This window comes from Nansenia antarctica (assembly GCF_963989245.1).
Source record: "Nansenia antarctica genome assembly, chromosome: 4".
NCBI classification, from domain to species: Eukaryota; Metazoa; Chordata; class Actinopteri; order Argentiniformes; family Microstomatidae; genus Nansenia; species Nansenia antarctica.
The window spans coordinates 38,885,105-38,910,253 of NC_137689.1; the positions used below are offsets into that span (position 1 = coordinate 38,885,105).

Sequence of the window (25,149 nt, forward strand, 5' to 3'; positions counted from 1 at the left end):
CCTCGTCCCTGCGAGTGTCACGACTCACTCTATACAGTCTGTCCCTAATCAATACAAAATATGGGTGGGCGCGCACAGCGTCTGCCCGTACCAGCACACCATCAATACTTATCACCTGGTCATAGGCTGAGCGTAGAGTGACGTCGCGAGACTGCTCGAGGGGGAAGCCGGCCACTGGAGGGAACACAGGCGGAGGTTCTCGCTGGCAGTCCCTCGATGAACCGCACGAGGACCACCAGCTCCATCACCTCCGTGCCCGACCTCGCCTCCGGGTCTAACCACCGCTTGGCCTGGTCCCGCAGCTGGTGTCCGTAGATGAAGGGGCGGCCGCCCTCCTGGAAGGCCAGGGCCCGGAACCGGCGTCGGTGCTCCTCCGGGCTCAGTCCCAGCCGGTCCCGTATTGCCCTGGCCACGGTCGTATACTCCGCTTGGGCGGCCGCCGGGAGGCTGTGGGCTGCCAGCTGGGCTTCCCCCGTGAGGAGGGGTAGCAGCTGGGGAGCCCAGATGTCCTCCGGCCACCCAGCTGCTCTCGCCACCCCCTCAAACGTCGCCAGGAAGGCCTCGGGGTCATCTCCCTCCCCCATCTTCTGGGGCCGGATGCTGGGCCGGACGACTGGTCCAGGCTCAGCCGCCCGCACCTGGAGGAGCTCGCGGAATATGGCCCGGTCCTCCGTCTGCCCCCGGGCCAATTCCGCGAACAGGAGCTGCTGTTGTTGGTTCATCTGGGCCAGGTGTGCCACCACCTGGCCAATCGGGGAATCCATACCTCTTTGTTGGTTGTGCCGACCCCCCTACTGTGCCCCACGTTGGGTGCCAGATGTAAGAGTCTCTAGGCACAGAGGGAGGTCGACACAGAGGAACGGTATACTCAGAGCGTTTATTTCGCATTTTTTTGTTATGCGGCCCGCGAGAGCTTGCAAAGGATATAATTTGCTTCTAATACAATTCTATGCCGCTTTAGAGAAGTACGGTGTCCATAAACTACATTTCCAGCCAGGGCCGGCCGCTGGCATAACAACCGCTAGAGGGCTACACTTTTGTGACGTCGATTTAGCTCAAGCTACCATCCATCAATAAACATTTCCGCTACCTCGTGAGCTTAGAATTATAAGGTTCTATCTCCATTTAGGGTAGTTCAGAGATATTGAGCGTCAAACTTTTTACATTCCATTATGTTTTGTGAGATGGAACCTTTGTATTTTATCAATTACTTACTCAAAAATGTCAACATTTTAAAAATAACACACAGGCATTAATAAACACCTAATGGATCAGATTATGTAAAAAACTAAATTTTGACAAAACCTTATAATTCTGACGTCACAACCTGCATCAATGAAAAAATCTGAAAATCTGAATAGTACCAAAATGTCCAAGAAAAGAAAAGTTGATGTAGAGGGAAGGCAATTAAAAGAGAGATGAGAAAGTGAATACATGTTTGTGCTTATTGGAGACAAGCCGGTATGTCTTTGCTTACAAGGCAGTCAGAGCCAAATATGCTAACTAAGCCACCAAGAAAAGCAACAAAAAGTCCAAGAATTAAAACAGAATATGTTTGGAAAAGTTACAGCAACAAATGTATTGTGGCTGAAGAAATTGGCAGATCTTCCAAGTGTTTTTCACAAGGCGCATTTTTACAGCAGTGTTACGCTGAAGGTATGTGAACAGGTGGCCCTGACCAGAAACAGACTTTTGACAACGTCAGCTTGTCAGGAAACACTATCTCAGACCCAGTCAGGGAGCTAGCGGGAAATCTGACGACACAGCTGGCTGATGAAGCTGAAGAAGCAGCAGTTATCTGCCGTTTTCATTGGCTGTTGACCAAAGCACTGACAATACTGTGCCGCAAGCGATTTTTTGATCAGAGCACATTTATTTGTTGTACCACAGTTCTGCCCCTCTCAACTGCGATCACACGGTTAAACAAAGTGAATGTTTGTGTGCTGGTATTATTCACTTGAAAATGTTGATCTTTGATGGCTGAGTAGTAATGATGGTTTCATGGGATTCTATCCACTGCCGCCATTGGTGTGTGAATGTGTGAATGAGAGGCCGTTGTAAAGCACTTTGGTGCTGCAAAAAAGGCGCTATATGAGTGCAGTCCATTTATCATTTACCATTTACGTCCCAGAGGACCCAGGAGAAGCTGCTGTGGTGGGAGGAGCTGACGGGCCTGTTGCAGTCCAAGCCTGCCCTGCTCAGACAGGAAGTAGCCCTGAGGCAGGCCCTTGCGGCCAGAGCCCTGGAGCAGATGACCAGCGACGGCCACCTGACCTTTGCCCTAATGGAGAAGACCCTGGCTGAGCTGCAGGGGGCCCTGGCAGAGGGAGTTCAGCAGTGCACTGAAGGTCACTGATACCTTTTTTTAATATAGCAATTTTGTCTTTTTGCTCTTAACCAGAGAAATGTAGTGAAACAACATTTTGTGCATGGTCTGACATCACTCCATCAGCTTACAACTGTTGCACTGTATTATTTTGGTTTGTCATGTCTTGCTGGTCAGGGGGGTATTCCATCAACGCAGATAAAGGAAAATCCAGGCTTGTTTTGATAATTCGTGTTGGGATAATTGGGGTTATGGCAGCCAGCTAGCAATCAGAAGGTTGCTGGTTTGATTCTTGCCCCAGGAGAGAGTGGTTGACTTTAATTTAATGTTTATTTTTTGGGGGCAGAAGCCTTTATGCAAATCTATTTACAATAAATACATCTGTCTAAGTAAGTGAGTCATCTATCCATTAGTAATCATAAGAAACAGTAATCTATGCCAAATCCAGGGGCCAGTTACAATACTAGAAGAACATCATTACTAGTCAGAAAGGCTTCAAACACCGTTGTAGTTATGTCAGTTCTCGTAACCTAGACCATCATTTTAAACATACATTTTTAGATTAGATTCAGCTTTATTGTTATTGCAGAGTACAAGCATCAGACAAAGAAATGCAGTAAAAAGTGTATTTCAGAAGTGGGATTCGAACCCCCGTCTTAAAAGAACACTGTGATCCAACAGCAGCAGCTAATACCTCTCTGCCATCCTGACAATCCTGTTCAACTAATGGCTGATGTAGTTATCAACCTACGTAGAATATAGGTGAAAATAAGATTTTTAAAATTGAAATGCAAACCAAACATGTCAGCCACTCTCATATTTATGAATAAGCTTCTAAATGTTTTTGTCTGACAGAATATAATAGTGACATGATCAAATTTAGCTAATTTTATCTTCCGGTGTAAAAACAGAAAAGAAGAGGGACTCAATGAACTTTAGGGACAATCCCAATTCACCCCTGCGGCTTCGTTTTCACCCCTATGGCTTCGTTTTGCGCGTTCACGTTTAGGGTAGGGGTGTCCCAATTCATATTTCATTGAGGGCTAGGGGTAAGGGGGAGGGCTATCCACGGCTTCGTTTGGAGCGATTTCAGGACCAGACTAGCTTCGGAGCCATATGGCTTGATTCCAGCATGCATTGCGAATCATCTACAGAAACGTTATGTCGCTCTATTCAATGCGGAAATGTCATTTACTTTCTGTGTAATTACTTATTAATAAAGATTTGAAAAATTATGATAACCATCTTATTATCTTAGTTTAATATCATTTCAATGCATTATAGAACTTTTCTTTATAACGAGCAGAACAAAAAAAATCGCTATTATGCCGATGTGCTGTGCCTATGCTTAACATAGAAATACACCGTTCCACCGTTCCAGCACGCTTTAGCCAAGTTTAAGATCCGAGGGTTTTGGTGCTCAGCAGTAGAAGACAATAATAGCAAAACTATTACCTGGGCACTTCCATTAGACTACCAAAGCAAGACACCGGAGCACTCATATCTGCGCGTTTGTCACAGGGTGACACCCTGGGCAAGATTGTATGAGCGTGGAATGAGCGCGTCCCAGTCCAACGGAAGCATCAGGTACAGCCTCCCCATAGAAATACACCATGTCATCACCACAGCCTCCCCATAGAAATACACCATGTCATCACCACAGCCTCCCCATAGAAATACACCATGTCATCGGAGCGCGATTCACATTTCCGAGATGTACAATCCTGTTTATTTAGAAATAAATTATTACCTGTGGCATTTGACTGCGGATGATGGTAGACATATTTAATGTAAAGATATCTATCTAATTAGGCTGATGGTAGTCACGCGTTTTGACTTAGTTGTATGTAACATTTCCCCCCCTTGATGGTATATGACGATATAGCTGTATAGCGGCACTTATTCCAAAACAACCCGCAATCAGTTGTTATTATGTAATATTATTGATGGATGTGCCATTTTCGATGGAGAGCAGTGAGCAGGAGACTCATCAAGGAAGTTGACTAATGCAGTGGACAGCGGCTGTTTCTCCAGCTTTCCTGTCACATCGGATTTCTGAACGCCATAAAAATAAATCTATGCTCCCTGTAAGTCATGCATTTTTCCATGTTTCCCTTTGATGGCATATGACGCCGTAAATTTAACTAAAGTTGAGCCGCGAAGTTGTTGCACTGTTGTCCTATATCAGTGCAGACTGGCAGGATAGGAGCACAGGTTTCATCCAGGTTAGAGCGCTGTTATTCTGTCATGGTCTGATAATGAAGCATTGTTCTTTTTTATTTGATGACTTGTTTGATCGATCGATAGCGTAAAACCTAAGTTGTGAATGAATCGCGAGCGTCAATGCTTTCCTATGATACTACTGATGACGTATCAGGGTCTTGAAGGGTTGTCCCATTTCATAGGGAAAGATTTCAACCACTATGGCTTGTGGCTCTGTTCCGAGGCCTTGGCTCAAAATCGAGTGGCACTCGAAAACGAGCCATAGGGGTAGAAAAGGGAATCGGGATTGGGCCTTAAAGTCACTAAGTGCACTTAAGTCACAAATCATTGCCTGGTTATGATATTGACATATGCTGCTTAACTGGGATGACCAAGCACCAGAGCTAACGTCATTCTTTGAGGAACACCCTTTGTCGTACTCTCCCATCTACTTACTCAGACCACAGTGGCAATCTTTCCAGAGGACAATATGTGGCCTAGTTCCTAAACCTAAATGAACTGCTTTCTGAAAATAGCCCATATTTCTAGGACCCTTTCCCCCAATTGTAACTGTGAATGGAACAAATTGACAGGGAAATGTCACTGGGGGGCGGGGGGGGTTATTCATTGAGTGCTTTGAATATCATGTCAGTCAAAACAACCCAACTTTTAATAAACTTAAAAAGTGAGCAGCAGTCATCTGTAACATAGTTTTCTCAACAATCAATATATATATATATTAACCAGGCCTATATTATATATTATATTATATTATATATAAGCAGGCCTATATTATTATGTATATTATATTATTATATATAACCAGGCCTATATTCCATTCCAACAGTGACGACAAAAAAAAAAGTCTACTTTTTGTTACAGAATGTAGGAGGCAGACTAAGGAGCTGGTGAATGAGAAATGCAGGAAGATCGACTCCAGAAAGAAGAAGCTTCTGAGGAGCCATGCGAAGGAGAGAAGTCGCGTCCTGGATTCTGCACAGACGCACAGCGACCCTCAGGAGTTTGTGAAGGTCAGTGACTCATTCTTTCAGTATCTGGATCAGGGATTCCTATAATTGCATAACACACTTTTTTTGCAGGCAAGACATTCAGCCACCATTATTTGGTCTGAAAAAAAAAAAAGATCTTAAATAGATTACGTTACTGCAGGCATTCAACTAGACTGGTATCAGACTGAGGTATAAGACTGGTCTAAGTTAGAACATTCCACAACATGGGGCGGCTGTGTCTCAGGAGGTAGAGCTGCCGTCTAATGATCGCAAGGTTGGCAGATCGGCAGTTCAAGCCCCGGCTGGCCACATGTCGAGGTGTCCTTGGGCAAGACACTGAACCCCAAATTGCTCCCAATGAGCGGGCCAGCGCCTTGCATGGTAGCTTGCCGCCATTGGTGTGTGAATGTGTGTGTGAATGGGTGAATGAGAGGTCGTTGTAAAGCGCTTTGGATAAAGGCGCTATATAAGTCAGTCCATTTACATGGAATGTAAGACAGATCTAAGATGAGGCATCCATATCTAGTAACCTTTCCCCTTCACCCTCTCCTATGCAGGTGTATCAGGAGCTGCTGGGGAGACAGAGGAAGCAGAGCAATGATCTGGAGCTGCAACAGGACGGGAGAGTCGCTGAGGCAGTGTGTGAACTCTGGAGAGTATGTACACATACAGATCATGCTCATCCTGTCCTGGTTTAAAAAGATTTTTGGAAGGAAATGTTACTTACCTCACTGCTCACTCACCACCGATGTTTACTGATTTAATGATATACCTGTTCATACCCTTTACTCAACTCAAATGCATAGCATAGCACACTAACAATCTAGTGTGCGTGTGCGTGTGCGCGTGCGCGTGCGTATATGTTTCTCAATATTTTCAATGTGTTGCTCTATCCAGGGGCTTCATTCCTCCTGGTCAGAGAGATTAGGGGAGCTAGCCAATGAGATGCTCCTGGCTGCTCTACCTGCTCAGGCCCAGCTCCCCCAGCATGGCCAGAGACTATGGTTGGATCTAGATCATGACCTGGTTGCACAGCTGCAGCAGGCAGAATCCACCACCAGACGGCAACTGGAGGGCCTACGAGCCCAGCTGGACCAAGAGGCCCAGGTAGACATGCTGTGAGATCAGCTCCATGTGGCAGCCAGCTCCCTCTCGTCTGGTAGTCCATGTAACCAGTGGTGTAGTCTAGTTTTTTCTAGAGGGTATACTGTGATTTTTCCCAGCCTCATATCGTTCATTTCGGAACGGCATAAAAATAAATCTGCGCTCTCTATCTAACGTTAGCCTATATATATAAATTAAATGTTATAAGGCTGATCTGTGCATGATAGTGCTGCATTTGGACATATTTCATGTCGCATCTCCCCCCGTTGATGGTATATATAGTATATATAGTCAGTCCCAATGGTCCAAAATTCAAGTGCTTCGTAACACAGACGGGGTGAATTTTATGAATGAAAATGAAAGTTCTGTCACAAAACGCTGTTACGTATCCTCACATATTTTTAAGTGGGTATATGGAAATCCTTGGCCTTTCCTAGTGGGTATACGCCGTAGTCCTGCGTATCACGTAGACTACACCACTGCTTGTAACCCTTATGGGTGAACAAATCTGAGGAATCTGCAACGTAGAAATCCAAATGAAGTTGATCCATTCCATCATACCACGTGTCGGGGGCCATATTCACTTGTTTTGTGTGTTTTGTCAAATATGTAGTTTTGCTTTCTAATTCTGAAATGCAAGATTTTGAACTTAACAGTATTAGATTCTGTACAGTTTGCCAATATGATGATTATGGTTATGGGAAGTCCATAGTTCACTTCTGTTTTAACTGTGTTGATGCATTTTTGCCACCGAAAAAGCCTTGAGATTCTTGACATGGCCTGACTCTAGTGTCATCACATTGAAGTTTGGTATAGGGTAGGACAGGGCAGGTTAGATTGGTTTAGGGTAGGACAGGGCAGGTTAGGTTTGTATAGGGCAGGGCAGGGTAGTTTGGTATGGGGTAGGACAGGGCAGGGTAGTTTGGTATAGGGTAGGGCAGGTTAGTTTGGTATAGGGTAGGGCAGGTTAGTTTGGTATAGGGTAGGACAGGGCAGGTTAGGTTGGTATAGGGTAGGGCAGGGCAGGGTAGTTTGGTATAGGGTAGGACAGGGCAGGTTAGTTTGGTATAGGGTAGGACAGGGCAGGTTAGTTTGGTATAGGGTAGGACAGGGCAGGTTAGGTTGGTATAGGGTTGGACAGGGCAGGGTAGTTTGGTATAGGGTAGGGCAGGGCAAGTTAGTTTGGTATAGGGTAGGACAGGGCAGGGTAGTTTGGTATAGGGTAGGACAGGGCAGGGTAGTTTGGTATAGGGTAGGACAGGGCAGGGTAGGGTTGTTCCAAAGATCCACTTAGCATCTGTCTTTCTGCCACTGTCTAGATGTGGACTGAAGAGGCAGCTCTGGCACTAGCCTGTCTCAGACACCTGGGTGAGCAGCAGCTGAAGATCCTCAGAGGGATGGTGGTGAGACAGAGCTACATGCTAAACAGGTGAAGCAGAGTGACCTCTGGTGGTCAGGAGGTCCAAACACACATACAGTACAAACACCAAAATGTATCAACACATCAATATCCAGCTTTTACATGACAGATATGTGGAAAAGACGTGTATGAAATGTTTATGTTGAGTCAAATTTAAAATGAATGGATGTAAATGGCTTTTAGATTTAAAAACAAAAAATAAAGACAATCTTTTTTTGCTTCTTCCCCAGCCATGTGGGCATGTTGATTGAAAAGAAGCAGCACCTCCTGATAGCAGCGGTACAGAGGCACTTTGTGGCGAGACACTTCTGCCTCAGGGTCCTCAAGGAGATGAGGCTGTCCAAGCTGAAGGTGCTCTCTCAGAGTGACTTCCGAGCCTTGGTGCACCAGGAGGACCACAACAAAACAGCCCAGCCCACAGCCAGCCCTGCACCCAAAGCTCCACATAAGGTCTGGTAGTGCTCTTGTACTGTTTTGAGTGCTGACACCATAGAATATTCACATAAAAAATATGAACATCGCTAAGAGAAAAATGAGAACGGGTACCTAAAATATTAGTACCGTTCCAATTGAAATAATGTTATACACACAGCCTTGTATAATAATGTTCTACACACAGCCAGAGCTGTCTCAAAACACTTTCTCTCTTACCCATGGTGATCTTTCAATCCTCGCAGTATTTTGTACATAGTATCTTCTACACAATTCCTTATACCAACAATGTTCACCATTCAATCACTGGTAAGTCACAGCACAAAGCAAAACCATTTGGGAACCACTGTTATAACCACTGTTATAATGAACCACTGTTATAATGAACCACTGTTATAATAAACCACTGTTATTCAATTCAATTCAACTTTATTCGCCATGTGCAGTGCACTTGGAACATGACTTGGTATTCTACCATGCTAAACAAGCTACAGTACATCCAACAGCAAGACAACAATACAACAAAACTCAAGACAAAATATACAGTACCAATATGAGTGAATATTATGAATAAATATACTGTACAACTAAGTGCAAGAACATGTAAAGTGCAAGTGGCAATGATCAGGAGTTATTGATTGATTGATTAATGCGGCATTCATACATAACTCTTAACTTCCAGTTACAAATTAGTTATTTAGGTAGCGCTTCCTATTGGCTGATTCTGAACCTGTTGATACTCAGGTATCATCTTTGTACTAGTTTTCAAGTTGGACATTTCTGTGTGTACTAGTTCTAAGAGCTCCTCAATGGCACCTAAACTCCACCTATCTACCAGGTAGGCTACCTAATACACCTATCTACCAGGTAGGCAACATAATACACTATCTACCAGGTAGGCTACCTAACAGTACATTGTTTTCACCTGTCTAGACCTGTCAGATTCGTGAACAAGGACAGAAGAAGAGTAAGATACTACTTCCTGGAATGAGTTATCACTACACTGATGCCGGGATCAGACTACACCATACTTTGTCTTTCATGATGTTCACCCTGTCAGATTAGGCAATCATAGTGACATACGTAAATTCGTGACGTTAGAATTATAAGGTTCTATCTCCATTTTTGTCAAAATTGATTGATTGATTTTTTTTTTACATAATCTGATCCATTCAGTGTTTATTAATGCCTGTGTGGTGTTATTTTTAAAATGTTTACATTTTTGAGTTAGTAATTCATAAAATACAAAGGTTCCATCTCACAAAACATAATGGAATGTAAAAACTTTGACGCTCAATATCTCTGAACTACCCTAAACGGAGATAGAACCTTATAATTCTAAGTTGTTGCCGTGACTTGGCCGGGAGAGTGGCAACACTACAAGTTTGACCAGTCATCGTATGCTGCCTTCCATAACCTTGCTGCCTTCCATAACCTTGCGCGAGTTCATAGATTGTCAGGGAGGAGGGTCAAGAAATGGTCAAACATGGCTACAGAAGCACTCTGTGTGACGCTGGCTGGCATTCTGTGTGATGCTTTTCCTAAAAGAAAAGAAACAAACAAACAACGATTATGGATTCCTGGGTGTCACCAAGAGGACAGTATGGGCTGTCTATCCTATAAGAGAACGTGAGGTAATGAATGTGTTAACACGTCAAGAGCGTTATTTCTATTATTTGCTATTTCTCACCAACATTTTTATTTTTTTGACTCATGGTACTGTCATCATGGTACTCCCTCGAGGAAAATCAAAAAGGCAGGGGCAAAGTTGCCACTGCTCAATAAACCTTTCCTCGGTTTCGTTGTACCACCTGTTGCACCTGACAGCAGCATCCCTCTTTCTCTTCTCCATATTCACATTATGTGCACCAGAGAGCACTCTGCATCCTATTGGTCACCAGAGAGCACTCTGCATCCTATTGGTCAAGGTCAAGGAACACATCATAGGAGTTGGAGTCAAACTAGGCAAGAAAATACAGACATTCGGACATGCTAGACTTTTCGTCGGGGTGTCATGGGGCGTCCCAGATGCCAGATCGCTGATCTTGATGACGTTTTTTTTAATTTTGCCATTTAGCAGACGCTTTTATCCAAAGCGACTTACAATTACGAATTACAGGGACATTCCCCCTGGAGTAACTGAGGGCTAAGTGCCTTACCCAAGGGCACACTAGTAGTGGTGTGGCTTCAGGCGGGATTTGAACTCACAACCTTCCGATCCCAAGTCCAACTCACTATCCACTAGACCACCACTGACGTCACACTACGAGGGATAAAGACGCCCGTTCCTCATTCCCAACGTTCATATTCGGGTCCTCGGACGATGGAAATGTGTCGGTGGTGACGAACAAAAACCTGTCAGAATCTTGTCTTCTGAATTTGTGTACTACTCTGCTCCCAGTGGCATTTAAAGCCACTACTTGTCTGTCTGGGGTTGGTTCTCCACAGGACTCCAGCGCCAGTGTAGCAGAGAGACACTTGGGACCAGAGACGCAGCTGATCGGCCACAGCTTCCAGCAGGAGTTCCTGTCAGAGCTGGAGACGGGGGCGGAGCTCCTGCAGACCAACGCCCAGCTGCTGGTGGGCCAGGCGCTGAGCCAGAGCGTGTGGCAGCTGATGGAGACCACGTCGTTCAGGCAACCGCCCCGCCCAGAGCCTGGGGAAGGCAGGAAGGTACCTGTAGCGACTGGATAGAGTCCAGTAGTAAAAAAAGTCGCTGAGAGACGCGAGCAGGGTCTGTGTTGATGTTATGACGCGCCAATTCACTTGAGGAAAAAAGGTACGTTTAAAGCATTTAATTTAAATGGAACAAGCAAACTAGTGAACGTACATAATTAATCCATATAAAGTAAGAAAATAACAAACAATATATATAACGAAAATGCGGTCAACAAAAAATACGACGACCCTGTCTCCCCTCTCTCTCCACTCCCGCCATACAGGTGAACAGGTGTTTTGGTTAACCTTGGGCTATACCCGCCCATAATCATGTGACTTCCGGAAGGAAGAACATAACGTCATCAAAACAATAAACAAACAAGCAAATAAACTCACAAATCGTATTCATGGCTCCAACAGTACCAATTGGCCTGCTGTACTGTACTAGGCCCAATTCCACATCAAGCAGTCCCACCCCCTTTAGGCACTTCAAACCAATCAAATGGAAAGCAAAATACAACCACTTTCTTTGGTTGTGTAGCAATAAAGAATCTTGAATGTTTAGCGATCTACACAAGTGCCAGGGGGGTAGGGGCTGGATTAGAAGTTGATCTGGAATTTGGTCTCTCTCTACATTCAGACGTGGGTGATGATTTTTCAGACGTGGGTGATGATTATGTTTACAAAAAACAGAAATAGAGTCAGCTGTGAATATTAGACCCACGGATGCACAGCTGGATTTGGTTGTGGTCTGAAGAGATCATTAGCCAGTCACAACCGTTGCCACAACGATAGCTTTTTCTCCCATGTAGCATCAGCTGACAGAAGCGGCCTCTGAGAGTGTGTATGTGACCAAGGACTCCCTGGTTGCTCTGGTCCAGAGCTACTACTCCCAGATGCAGGGTCTCACCCACGGCCTGCAGCAGGACCGCTCCAACAGCGCCCGAGGTGAGACCACAGTGGACATGAGGGTTTTTTTGTCATAAAGCTCATAAATGTTTTATGTTATGTTTGGTTATTGACTTGGTATGATAGGATAATAATAATCCTAATATTTGATCATTATTACATGATGATTTCAAGGGGACTTATTTTGAGGGTTTTTTTGGTGGTCCATTAAAATCAGCATCACAAGGGGCCATTGGGTGCATTACCAGTGCACATGACGGTGAAATAAAGCATGACAGGGTATCATCCCAAACTGTTTCTGTCTCCAGAGGAGTGTGAGAGGAGGGAGAGCAGTGCTCAGCTGAACACGGCCCTGCTGAAGGAGCTGGCCAACTGGGGGCGCAAGCCCATGTCCACAGAGTTTCACCAGAGGTACAGCAGAGGCACACCAGTGATATTCGGATAGACATTCGATTCCCTGTACTGACTTTTAGCGTTTCAGCGCATATGCTTTTGCCTCGAAAATGCTGTGACAGTTGCTACTAACTAACTGTACATAGTGCTGTGTAATTGTGCCAATTCCATTATGCCTGTGTTATCACTCGAATAATGTTTTTATAGACTTGCCATTAAATACTATACAGTAAAGGTCAACTGTTGTGAATAATAATCTGGACTCCAGGGTTGAACTCCATAAGAAGAGGATGTTGGAGCAGTATGACCTGGAGCAGGAGGTGGCATGCGAAACCCTGAGGAGAAAGAAACTCGCCAAGGACCAAACCACGGAGACGAGTAAAGGGCAGTTGCAAGTGAGCAGCACACTGAATATCATCTGAATATCATACCATAACGGTGACATGATGTTGGAAAACCTTCAGAGAAAATTCTATTTTGAACATGGGACCTAGAACCTTTCCAACAAGTGCATTTATAAGCATGTTTGTCTCACTCCAACAGGAGGCAGAAGAGGCCTTCATAACTGAGCTGGCTGCTCTTACCCGGGTCTCCCTGTCCTGCACCGAGCTCAGCCCTGCAGACCACAACCAGCGTAAGGATGCTTTAACTTTACAGTAGTACAATATACAGGAAAATAGAACATGCTATTTTATTCTACAGAAAAAAAAGACATGGTCCTTTAATAAGTGTTTTTGGGATATTGATGATCAGGTTTCCCTGCTGCAGAGGAGGAGACTCCCACGCTGTGGAGGAGGAGAGAAGCTCTACTCAAGTGAAATCCAGATATGTCTACAAGTATATGTATATGTATACATATGTCTACAAGGCTGCAGTCTGTTTAGAGATATTTTTATTTGCAGTTTGTATGATGTTTAAACATAATTTAAATAAATGGAAAACGAATACGAATAAATAAAAATTGGTTTACAATGTTGTAATTTGTGAAGTAATTTAGTGGAAAAAAAGCCATGAAATGAATGTATTCAATTATAACATGCTCTGAATCTGAAATCATGTGTCTTTAAGCCAAGTTGTAAAATTAGGCATAGACGTTGTAGAAATAGTAATTTTTGAGAAAATGGTGGGATACATATGCTAGTGGGCAACAATGTGTTGTTTGCACCCACAAACTAAATCACAAGTCAAAACATTGTTAAAGAGATCCAGGCTGAGATCTCTATAATACCTAAACCATCTACAGGACAGCAGTAGCATATGTCCCGACACTTTCAAGCTGTTTCTTCTTGTGGGTCGGCTGTGGCGCAGGAGGTAGAGTCGCTGTCTAATGATCACAAGGTTGGCAGATCAGTGGTTCGAGCCCCGGCTGGTCACATGTCGAAGTGTCCTTGGGCAAGACACTGAACCCCAAAATTGCTCCCAGTGAGCGGGCCAGCGCCTTGCATGGCAGTCATTGGTGTGTGAATGTGTGTGTGAATGGGTGAATGAGAGGCCGTTGTAAAGTGCTTTGGAGCAGCTTTGTAACAGCAAAAAAGGTGCTATATAAGTGCAGTCCATTTACCATTTTATCTTAAACCATTCATTTGTTTTATTGATTTAGAATGATTCCTATAGTAGCCTACTGTGCGTTGATTGGTAAAACCCCAAATGCCTGACAGGTGACGTTGAGTATGAATGTGTCTGAGTACTCCGATGGAAGCTTTCCTCTCCTCTCAGCCTAATGGGGTTTTAAGTATGGGCCGTTATGGATTGTAATGCTGCCTAATGGTGACAGGTCCACAGAGCCGACCTGCGGGTCTGTGTGCCCACCCAGGCCTGATGGTTTACTGTCATGCTGGATTTTTAGGTGCCTCAATTAGCAAGGCATACATTTTTTATTTATCTCTTCACGCACGCGCACACACGCGCGCACATACATACATACATACACACACTGACACACACACACACACACACACACACACACACAAGCCCAATTGTGTCACCTGACACTCCGCTTCCACTCACCCACAGATCTTGCCAAGAGTGTGTCTATCATTGTCATGATCAACATAATAAGACAATGTACTTTTATGTACGTCTATTGTTTAATCGATTTTTCAGGTGTTATTCCGTTTTAAAGAGATAATGTTTCGTTGAATGGATGCTGTTTGAAATCCCAATTGGGACTGCAGGGGCTTGCGAGAAGATGACCTCGTTTCTAATTTCTCCTCAGCATGGTCTCAGGCTGTTCGTTTTAACACAGCTCATCCAATGACATAGATAGATATTACCTATGTGGACCGGATCTTTTAATCGTTCCGTTATGTACGGAAAAAAAATACTAAAATCCGCTTTTTTGTAATCAATATTTTTTTCTAACCGGCGCAGGTGCAACTATTCAAGTCCCAACTATTCACTGCGAAAAGATACAAGGTAAGCCTCAACTTTTGTGACCATGTCAGTAGACCGATGTATAAAATCAAGCGACATCCGTGGATGTTCCCTCAGTTGTTGGTAGTTTACTTCCAAGATATCATGATTCTGATTCATATCTTGCATTATGTCCTTGGTCGTTCAAGGAGAGCGAGAGAGACACTCAGATTGCGCTCTCAATAGCACGCATTTTACTCTGACTTTAATCCAATGTAGATCGTGTTAATCGTCATGCCATATGTAATATATCCTAACCATACATTTGAAAACTAAATGCAACTTGAATAAGTATTTCAGATGTCATTTCAGATCTAAATTAAATTCAAGTTCATCCCTGACGCACGGTGTAGGTAGGCGTTCTCCGTCATCATTTCATCGGTCAGTTATTTTAAGGCTCAAAATAAGGTCGCTTGCTGAAATGTGTAACTCTCTATGAAACGGCTCGTTCAGTCCTGGAGAACAACGCCAGGCTGCTCAGCCTTTTAGCTTTAAATCATTAGACATAGGCCTCACTGTTGATAACTTTGACATGGAATTTTAAATGCTCCAATGAGGACCATGCTTTATTATTTGGTCTGTTGCTGTGTAATTAGAGATCTCAAACATGTCATTAATTTGATACTGTATGGTACAATAGTCTCATGACAAGGTTTATCTCAATAAAATGAATGGTAATATAGCCTACTGTGTGGGAGATGCACTTGATTGAAGTGATTGTCTCTGCAGGCATGTACAACTTGATTCATTTTTGGTATCTAGGCCATTGAAACCCTTAGAATCTGAAGAGTTGTAGGTTATACAACCACATCTCTCCCGTTTTGTCCTTATTTTAGGTCACATGCAGACATGGCCTTGCAACAGGAGTACCCTCTGGTCCTTCTGGGTATTCTGGAGGAGTTGGCTGCTATGCGCCACTGGCTCTCTTTCCAGGACCTGTGTCGGATGGTCAGCACTCGCTTCGACCTGCAGCACCTGACCGAGCTCCGGAGCCTGCTCTTCTCCGCGGCCTCCAACGACCCCTGCTTCCCTGCCACCCTCTTCAGAGACCGGGTGACGACCAGAGGGATGGGGCTTTCCCCGATAGGCGTGGCCGCAGACATCGTCACCATATTCAACCTTATTCAGATGACGGGTGGGAATCTGGACGATGGCCAGCCAATGAGAGCCCAGGCTGTCTTCCCCGTCGACCAATCCCTGGGGCCCTCTTTGCCTGGCATCGACAGGCAGAGCTTCTCAGGACAGGATAGGGCGCGCACTCTCTCAGACTCCGGGGGAGTCCGCCCCATCGACCAGCGTTTGCACATCCCCAAATCCAATTACTCTTTCCACAAGCGCGGCAGCCTGCCTCCCGATCCTATCTCTCTGGTGCCTCACCCTCCAGCGCGTGCTAGGGCTGTGTCTTTCGATTGGTCTGACAACACTCCGCTGTTTGCCAGCGGTCGGCTGCCCGGCCAAGCCATGCAGAGTATCTATCTCCCCCTGGAAACTGACAGCGAGTCCTCCACCCAGGATTCTTTGAGCGGGGATTCTGTGCCGAGGCAGGATTCTGTGCCGAGGCAGGATTCTGTCTCCGAGCCAGGATCGGGGCAAACCTCCTGTGTGAAGAAGAGAGACATCTTCAAGAAGGACTTCCACAACCAGTCGCCACTTCATGCTCAGACACCAGTTATCAGTGAGTCGCAGAGTCCAAGAGGAGGAGTCGCAGGAGGAGGGGGCCAGAAACTGTTCCCCAACCAGAGCTTCGAGCTGCTCAGCAACCCCTACCCTTCCCCCTCTGCTGTTCGTCCGTCGCCTGAGCGCCGGGCCAAGCACGAGAGCCTAGATGATCTGCAGGACTCGACCTATTTCGGCCCTGGGGGCATCCCCAGAACCAAGAGGTCCGCGGCATGGGCTGACAAGAGCCTGAGTATGGAAGACAGGGTGGGGTTAATGATGGATGCGGTGACTACTGAGGGTACTCTTCAGAGACGATCCACCCCTGCCAGCAGCAAGCAGTCTCTAGGAGAGGATAGAGGTGGTGAATCTCTATTCAGAGGGGGGGTCTCGTCATCCACGGGGACGCAGACGGATACCCAGGACCCACGCCGCCTTCGTAGCCTGGTCCACGCTGACCGCCTGTCCTTCATGACCTCCATGGATGACCCGGACATGATGGGCGAAGACGACATCAGTGCAATCTTCCGCTTCTTGGACGACATGAGCATGTGCGGCTCCACAGGGGTCCTGCACCACCCCCACATGGAGGGAGGAGGAGGAGGAGGGGGGAGCCTCGCCAGCCAGGACACCCCAGAGGCCAGGCGTGGCCGGCTAGGCCAGCTCCAGAGGCTCTTTCACTCCCTGGAGAGCAGCGACGACGGGCTCAAGGCCTGCGTGTGCAAGCTGCTCCTGCGCATGGGCCACATCGAACGGCGGCTCGAGTCGCTGTCCGAAGTCAAGGCGGAGATCTCCCAGGTGCTCTCCGCCCTGCACCGGCTGGACGAGAAGATCCAGGAGCCCGGAGGCGGAGGTAGGGGTGGAAGGTGGCTGGGGCCTCCCCCCAGCGGAGGTGGGTCGTCCGCGGGTAGCTATAATATGCTCACCCCTGGGTCTGGGTCGTCAGAGCCCCAGCCTCTATCCGTGTCTGGGCATCTCTTTCCAGGGCTCAGCAGTGGCAGTCTGGAGTGGAGCCAGGGGGATGCCGGTGTGGGGCAAACAGAGGTCAGTGGGGATCCGAGTGAAGGCAAGGGGGGGAAAGGGGGGAAGAAAGGGGTGCTCTCTCGCCATACCTCCAAGTCCCAGCCAGAGGAGAAGAGTGGGGTTGTTTCCAAACAGCCAAGCGTCTCCAGCTCTGCACGTGATTGGTCGGTGTCGTTCTCCAAAAGTAGAGACAGCAAGGCCCAGCAAGGGAAAACAGGACAGGTACTGTACCAACATGTCATCTATGTCCAGTAAGTGCAACAGTTGACTTCTATATACTGTAAGTAACCACAATACAGATTTGTCAGCATTTGTAAGTGTGTGTACAGTGTAAATAATTAAGAAATTAAGCTGTGTGTGTGTGTGTGTGTGTGTGTGTGTGTGTGTGTGTGTGTGTGTGTGTGTGTGTGTGTGTGTGTGTGTGTGTGTGTGTGCAGTGTGGGTCCTCAAGCTTCCACTTAGTGACACTTGTTCCTTGATTTCTGTGTGTGTGTGTGTGTGTGTGTGTGTGTGTGTGTGTGTGTGTGTGTGTGTGTGTGTCTGTGTGTATGTGTGTCTGTGTGTATGTGTCTATGTGTCTATGTGTGTCTGTGTTACATATACAGTACCCTGCATAAGTACTCGAACAGTGAACAAATGTGTCTTCTTTTGGCTCCAAACGTTTGGATTTGAAATCAAACAATTACTTTGAGGTTAAAGTAGATATAATCAGCTTTTATTTGATGGTATATTTGCATATTGGTTTCACCATTCAGAAATAACAACACTGTTTACGCATATTTCAGGATACCCAAAAGTAATGGGACAATTGACTTAACAGGTGTTTCTGGTAAGTCAGATGTGTTCTGTCTGCTATTGGTGTCTGTCAACATAAGTAACAAAGCGGTGTCAATGAATGTCAAGGATGCCTTTATTAGGCTGAATTATGGCTCACAGCTTTCAGAAAAAAAAGAAACATAGCCAAAACCTTTGTCAACAGTTTGGAACATCATTAAAATGAAAAAAGGCCATCGCAAACGGGCTGGTAGGCCAAGGCAGACTTCTACAGTGGATGAGCAAAGAATCCTCACCATAATTAAGATAAACTTCAAAACAACTGTCTCACTGATCTGGAACAGTCCCCAGGAGGTAGGCGTGAATGTGTCAATGACTACCATCCACACAATACATCACTAGCTGAACCACAAAGGCTTCACTGCAAGGTGCAAAGCACTAGTTATCCTCAAAAAGGATGGTCACTTACAGTTTGCTAAAAAGTACCTTAAAAGCCTGCAGAGGTCTAGAAAAAGGACAGATAAGATGAACATGATCATGTACGGTACCAAAGTGATCGCAAGTTGAATGTTTAGCGAAAAAAGGATCTACCCAAGATTTACAGCATGCCACCTCATCTGGAAACATAGTGGAGAGGGTGTTAATGTTAGCGCATGGATAGCTGCCACTAGAGCTGGCTAACTTGTCTTAATCTATGATGTAACTACTGACGTATGATGTATGATGTAACTACTGACGCCGGCATCAGAATGGTTCTTGTTTGCTCAAGTACAGGCATACAGTTGTAAATGGACTGACTTATATAGCGTCTTTAACGAAAGCGCTTTACAACGGCCTCTCATTCACCCATTCACACACACATTCACACGCCAATGGCGGCAAGCTACCATGCAAGGCCGCTTGTCCGTATTCCTTTCTTCGTTGTCCATTCCGTTTGTTGTGTTTGTTGCCATGTCGTCCGTCCTGGAACCCCCCGATCAGCACGAAGCTGTCGGGGTACTCAAAACCAAAACTCACTTAAACTTAAATGTTATAAAGTTCGATTGATTTGACAAAATCTCTTGAAAACTTTCTCAGACCAAACGCAGGTTTGTATGGGTTCACTTCTCGCTCATGCGCAGACGGCGGCTCTACCTCCTGCGCCACAGCCACCCCACATTGTGACAGCAGCTGGTGAAACCGGGAACAAGTCGGCAGCCGATCAAATGACTTTTCAATTACTTTTATTCTGAAAAATGTAAATAAATGTAAACGTTGTTGAAAATCAATGACACATCGCTAGTCAACTAACAGCTTGTTTTGTGAACCTGCTAACAATGTAAAGTAGTGTTCTAGTTAACTAGGTAGTAGTGGGGATTATTCACTGAATCCATTGCATTGCAATATTTTAGCTTGACTAGCGAGTGTGTCATTGATTTTCAACAACGTTGAACGTTTTCAGAATAAAAGTCCAAACAATTTGATTGGTTGCCGACTTTTACCAGCTGCCGTCACAATTCATTGGATGGTGCTTCAGGCCTGTATCACCAGAGACACCCAGCATCTGGTGGGTCAATTCGTCGCAGACTTCAGGCAGTTACTGCATCGACCAAATACAAAAAATGAGTGATTAATTTTGGACAAGAAATCTGTCTCATAGTAATGGTTTGATTTCAAATCCAAACTTTTGGAGTGTAGAGCAAAAAGAAGAAAAAAATGCATCACTTACGCGGGGGACTGTATATATATATATATATATGTTACGGTACATGTGGGAATACGGTACATGTGGGAAAACTAGGGTTAGGGTTAGGTGCTAGGGTGCTACGGTTAGGGTTAGGGGTAGGGTTAGGATTAGGGTTAGGGTTAGACATGCCAGCATGTACCAAGTCGATGTAGCACCTAACCCTAACCCTAGTTTTCCCACATGTACCGTATTCCCGTAACATATACAGTATATAGATATACACAGTGTCTATAGAAAGTCTATATATAGATTTACACAGTGTCTAGCATGGGTCACCAACAGGCGGCCCGCGGGCCAGATGCGGCCCACCAAAGCTTTCCATCGGGCCCGCCGAATATTCATGTTTTTACGGGGTTTTTTTACGTTTTTTTTTTTTTTCCCGAAAATGAGGGAAATACCGTTTAGAACATATATCATAGATTCATATAGTTCTTACAATGCAGGAGGAGTCAGACCTACCTCATTCACAAAGCTGCAGCCTTGCTTCTGGTTGGGCACTAAATAGCAGTAGCGAAGCTGAAACTAATTCCCCTCTTTTATTAAATGGAATGCGGCAGACGTAGCGCTATTCTCATGCAAGAATGAGGACAAATTCATAGCTCTCATTTAACATTTCGTTGTATTTTATTTTTTCACATAGCCTACTCATAGGCCTATTTAACATTTCGTTTTATTTTATTTTTCACTCTTTGTTGCTCTTGTTTAACATTTCGTAACATTAACAGTGACTTAAATAACTAACTTCTCAGTCAGAAAATGAAAAAGATTAACATCACTTAAATAAAAAAAATAGCATGGCAAATGATAGGCCTTCATTGCCAGAAATGTTGTTTTCAAGTCGGTCAGTCAAACGTTCACAGCGGCATCCTGGTATCGCCTGGCATCTGTAGCCTATATCAAATAAAACGGCAATAACCAGGTCATTAAATTACACTTTAACAATGAATAAACCATGCCATTTAACATAGCAACAATAAAATCCTATGTCTGCAATACTCACATTTTGTTAATGAGAGAACTAACATCTCCCCTCTGACGCCAACTTCTTAAAATCAGGCTGGAGGTCCTCGTGAATGGCTTCAGATTCCAGCACAAACTTGCGGAACAGGCGATGCTGCGTACTGGAAGTTTCTCTGATGAAGTTAATTATTTTCATTGTTTTGTCCATAACCTCTTTCAGATCCCCACTTAGTTTGGCACACAGCACGCCAAAATATCTCGATTGCCCCCTGGTGGCTGGTTGGATAATAGGTGTCAGGAGTCTGTTCACACTGATAATAGGCTAATAATCATTAATAACATTAATTTAGTAAGAAAATGAAAATATTAAACAGTAATATGCTAATAGTACTATATACAATAGTATGCCTAAATAAAATAATTATATATATATATACGTATATATATATATATATATATATATATATATATATATATATATATATATATATATATATATATATATATATATATTAAAGTCCGGCCCCCACAGTGTATGCTTTGAAAAATTCTGGCACTTGGACAAATATAGTTGGTGACCCCTGGTCTATAGAAACACCCCATACAATGTTCACATTTTGTTGACCCAGAGCCTGGAATCGTAATACATTATGGGGCCGGTTTCACAGACAAGGCTTAAGCCTAATCCTAGACTAAAAAACATCTTCAATGGAGATTTTACATTGAAAGTGTGATTTAGTCCAGGACTAGGCTTAAGCCTTGTCTCTGAAACCGGCCCTATATGTGTTATATTTTACCACTGATCTACACAGCCTACTGGACAAAGTAAAATAAAATAAAATAAATATTTTGATTGATCCTCTCTTTTCTTACTTTATTTGCATCTGTTGTTAGTTGACAACCATAAACTGTATGTTTTTTTCCCTCCTGTCTTTCTGTCTTCCTTTCTCTCTGTCCTTCTGTTGTGTTACCTGAACTGGAACAGTTCTAACTGCCATGGCGGTATGCTAAGTGTCGTTATGCTAAGTGTCGTTATGCTAAGTGTCGCTATGCTAAGTGTCGCTATGCTAAGTGTCGCTATGCTAAGTGTCGCTATGCTAACTGCCCTGAAATTCAGGTTGTCACTACAAATCAAGCGAATGGAGTGGAACAAAACGGCTACACTAAGAGCAGAGGGAGACTTAAATAAAATCACAAAGTTGAAGAGGGAAAGCTTAGGCCCAATCCCAATTCACCCCTTGGCCCTACATCTTATCCTACCCTTCCGTTTTGCACGTTCATGTGTAGGGTAGGGGTGTCCCCCATATTATCTTAGTTTAATGTCATTTCAATGTATTATAGACCTTTTGTTTATAACAAGCATAACAAAAAAAACGCTAGTATGCCGATGTCTCTAGGTAGCCATCTAACGTGTTTTATGGCTGATTTGTGCAGGACAGTCCCACATTTTTATATATTTCCCCCCTTTGATGGCATAATGCCCGAAATTGAACTAAAGCCGGGTACACACATAAAGATTATCTGGCCGATTTTGGCCCGATTTTCCCCCTTCCGACCAAAGACAGAAAACACCAGATTATCGGATGGCTCTAAAGATTATCCTAGAATATTATCCTGTGGTGTGAGGTGTGTTAAGAGTCAATCTCTCCCGACAATCTGCTCGGAAAATGGTGGTGACCGACAATCGTAAATGTCAAATGTGTTCAATACTTATGACCAAAAATCCTAGGGTTGCCACTGGACTCTGTTTTTTTTGGGTGGAATTAGCGGTTTTAGACTGTGGTTAGGGTGGAAAGTGTCAATCCCATCTGGCAACCCTGCTCGCGAGTCCGATTGAGACATGGAATGGAATGTAGCCAATCAAGAAGCGAGCTGACTTCTTCGGCACTTTATTTGCACTTTATTTGCCCTGTCGCACATGGTTGCCTCGTACAGGTCAGTCAGGGTACTACGTTAGATGATAATAATAATAATAATAATAATAATAACTTAATTTGTATAGCGCTTTTCCTGCAAACTTTGCAGCTCAAAGTGCTTTAATCAGTATATAATCTTAATTTAATTATTTTGTAATTTAAAGGCAATATTAAAAGGATGGGTTCACGCGAGATTTCTGGCTTGGGGAACGAGACTCTAGAGTGTCTGGAGTCTGTCGTAATGATAATCTTTATGTCTGTGGGGTGCTGAAATGGGAAAATCGGCGCACACCACACACAATACGATCAAGGCTGTTCAATCCAAGATTTTTTATCTTCATGTGTGGGGTCTGTCTCAGATAAAAAATCGGTTAAGATTTTGAAAATCCTTGTGTGTACCGCGCTTTAAGTTCAGTCCCAAAGTTACCGCTCACTTGTTACCGCTCCTAATATCAGTGCAGACTGGCAGGGAAGGAGCACAGGTTGCTAGCCAACAGAGCACCGCTATTCTGTCATGAACTGGCATGAAAATGAAGCATTGTTCTTTTTTATTTGATGACTTGTTTGATCGATTGATAAATAGCCTTGAGAACCGATGGTTATCGAGCCTAATGGCCCATAGGTTTTTTCAACCAGATTTTCAACCAACCATTTCGGCAGGCTGAAAAGCAAGTGGCACTCCAAAGGAGGGGTAGGGGTAAGAATGAGAAATGGGATTGGGCCATAGTCGATGGGACAACATCATCCCAGTAGCAAGGGGCTGCTACTCCCACTTAGCAATTCACTTCCCTTTTAGCATTCATTGAGCTTTAAAGGGTAAAAAATCTATGTTGACAGAACAAACCGCTGGACCAGTTGCTCTCAGATAGAAAAGGTAAAAAAGTCGTACCGTTTCTGTCCCACCAGCTTTCCTCCATGTCTTTACGATATTCAAGAGCATAACGATTTAAACCCAAGTTGATATGTTAGTAAACACTTATTGCTGAATAGGCAAGAGAAGTTGACAGCAACCATCGTGCATAACCAACAAGGGGAAGAGGATAGCAGTTAATGTCAGTGCAAATGTTTTGGAATAGTCCAGTCCAGTAGGCTGTGTAGATCAAAATCCTAATTTAAATGTAAGGAGTAGTGAGCTAAGTCTTTTGAAAGAGAGTTTTGAGAGTCAAGAGTTTTGAAACAGAAATTTAATGGAAGACGTTTTTCCAGGTGGTCTCAAGTCAGACACTTATTTGTGATAAGGCGGTCAGATTGTGTGATGAGTGGGTCAAGCTTCCATGTTATTAGGTGGTCAGTTGATTACAAACCTACAGCTCTCACTATATATGAGAGACTACGTTCCTTTGTTAATGTTAATCAATTGACAAAATAAAGACTGTCTTACATCTCTGCAGTTAATGTGTCATTTCAAGGTTCTTCAATGAAGACAGGAAGGCCAGAGAGCGTGCTGTGCCTTTACATCCCTCTACTTAATCCACGCCTCCATCTCTCTTTCATCCCTGTGTAACTGAAATCACCTTTGACCTGTCCCCAACACAGATGGACCATGGACCATCAGACAGCACCTCCAACCTCCTTCCCCAGAAACACTCCCGTATGGTGGAGCAGGTGTTCAACTCCACCCTCTTCCGCCAGAAGGGGAGTGTCCTGACCTCTGGGATCACATCTGGAATAACCTCTGACCCCCAGCGGGCTGAGGGGAGAGGGGCCCATGTCTGGACTGTAGAGGAGAGAGAGTCAAGAATCTCCCCCCTGGACCGGCAGGTATTTGGAATAACCTTATTGATCTCCACTTTTTTTTGCTGTAGATGAATGCTCACACCAATGACGACTACAATTGCTATTTCTACTACTAGTGACTCTAATTGTTGCATGATGTCATTGGTAACTGACTGACTAACTAGCTTAAGAAACCTCTGACCTCATCGTTTTGTGACCAGATAACTAACTAAAGTGGATAATAGCCAGTAAAGTTGTGGATTTGTGGCGCTTCGCTCTCGTTCAATTGAATGGTGACCTTAAGGCTTTATTTGTAGGCCCAGGAGTCTCTGAACCCCAACAACCTAGACTTTTGGATGGAAGACATCTACACGCCCGGGTACGACTCGCTACTGAGACGCAAAGAGGCAAACCTCCGGAGAGCCAAAGCCTGCAAGTTCGGTGCCCTAATCGCCACGGCGATCACCATCATCCTCATCATTGTCATTCCAATCTGTACTATGGTATCATGA

General features: G+C 44.5%; 2 protein-coding genes across 2 annotated transcripts in view; both read left to right on the forward strand.

The window, feature by feature from the left end:
- evc (EvC ciliary complex subunit 1) overlaps positions 1-13,341 on the forward strand; it is a 31,652-nt gene extending 18,311 nt beyond the window's left edge. Inside the window, exons 9-20 of the mRNA XM_080530427.1 lie at positions 2,132-2,348; positions 5,411-5,559; positions 6,096-6,194; positions 6,436-6,645; positions 7,962-8,071; positions 8,293-8,512; positions 10,943-11,167; positions 11,965-12,100; positions 12,370-12,472; positions 12,723-12,849; positions 12,998-13,088; positions 13,208-13,341. Of these exons, the coding sequence (XP_080386553.1) occupies positions 2,132-2,348; positions 5,411-5,559; positions 6,096-6,194; positions 6,436-6,645; positions 7,962-8,071; positions 8,293-8,512; positions 10,943-11,167; positions 11,965-12,100; positions 12,370-12,472; positions 12,723-12,849; positions 12,998-13,088; positions 13,208-13,272 (1,752 nt within the window). The 3' untranslated portion in view covers positions 13,273-13,341. The remainder of the gene's footprint in view (positions 1-2,131; positions 2,349-5,410; positions 5,560-6,095; positions 6,195-6,435; positions 6,646-7,961; positions 8,072-8,292; positions 8,513-10,942; positions 11,168-11,964; positions 12,101-12,369; positions 12,473-12,722; positions 12,850-12,997; positions 13,089-13,207) is intronic.
- Positions 13,342-15,715: 2,374 nt separating this feature from the next.
- On the forward strand, positions 15,716-25,149 carry LOC308155987 (major intrinsically disordered Notch2-binding receptor 1-like; the record flags this gene model as incomplete). The annotated part of the gene is made up of 3 exons (XM_080529350.1): positions 15,716-17,767; positions 24,458-24,682; positions 24,955-25,149. 3 exons carry the CDS (start codon positions 15,716-15,718, stop codon positions 25,147-25,149), a joined length of 2,472 nt encoding a protein of 823 aa, XP_080385476.1.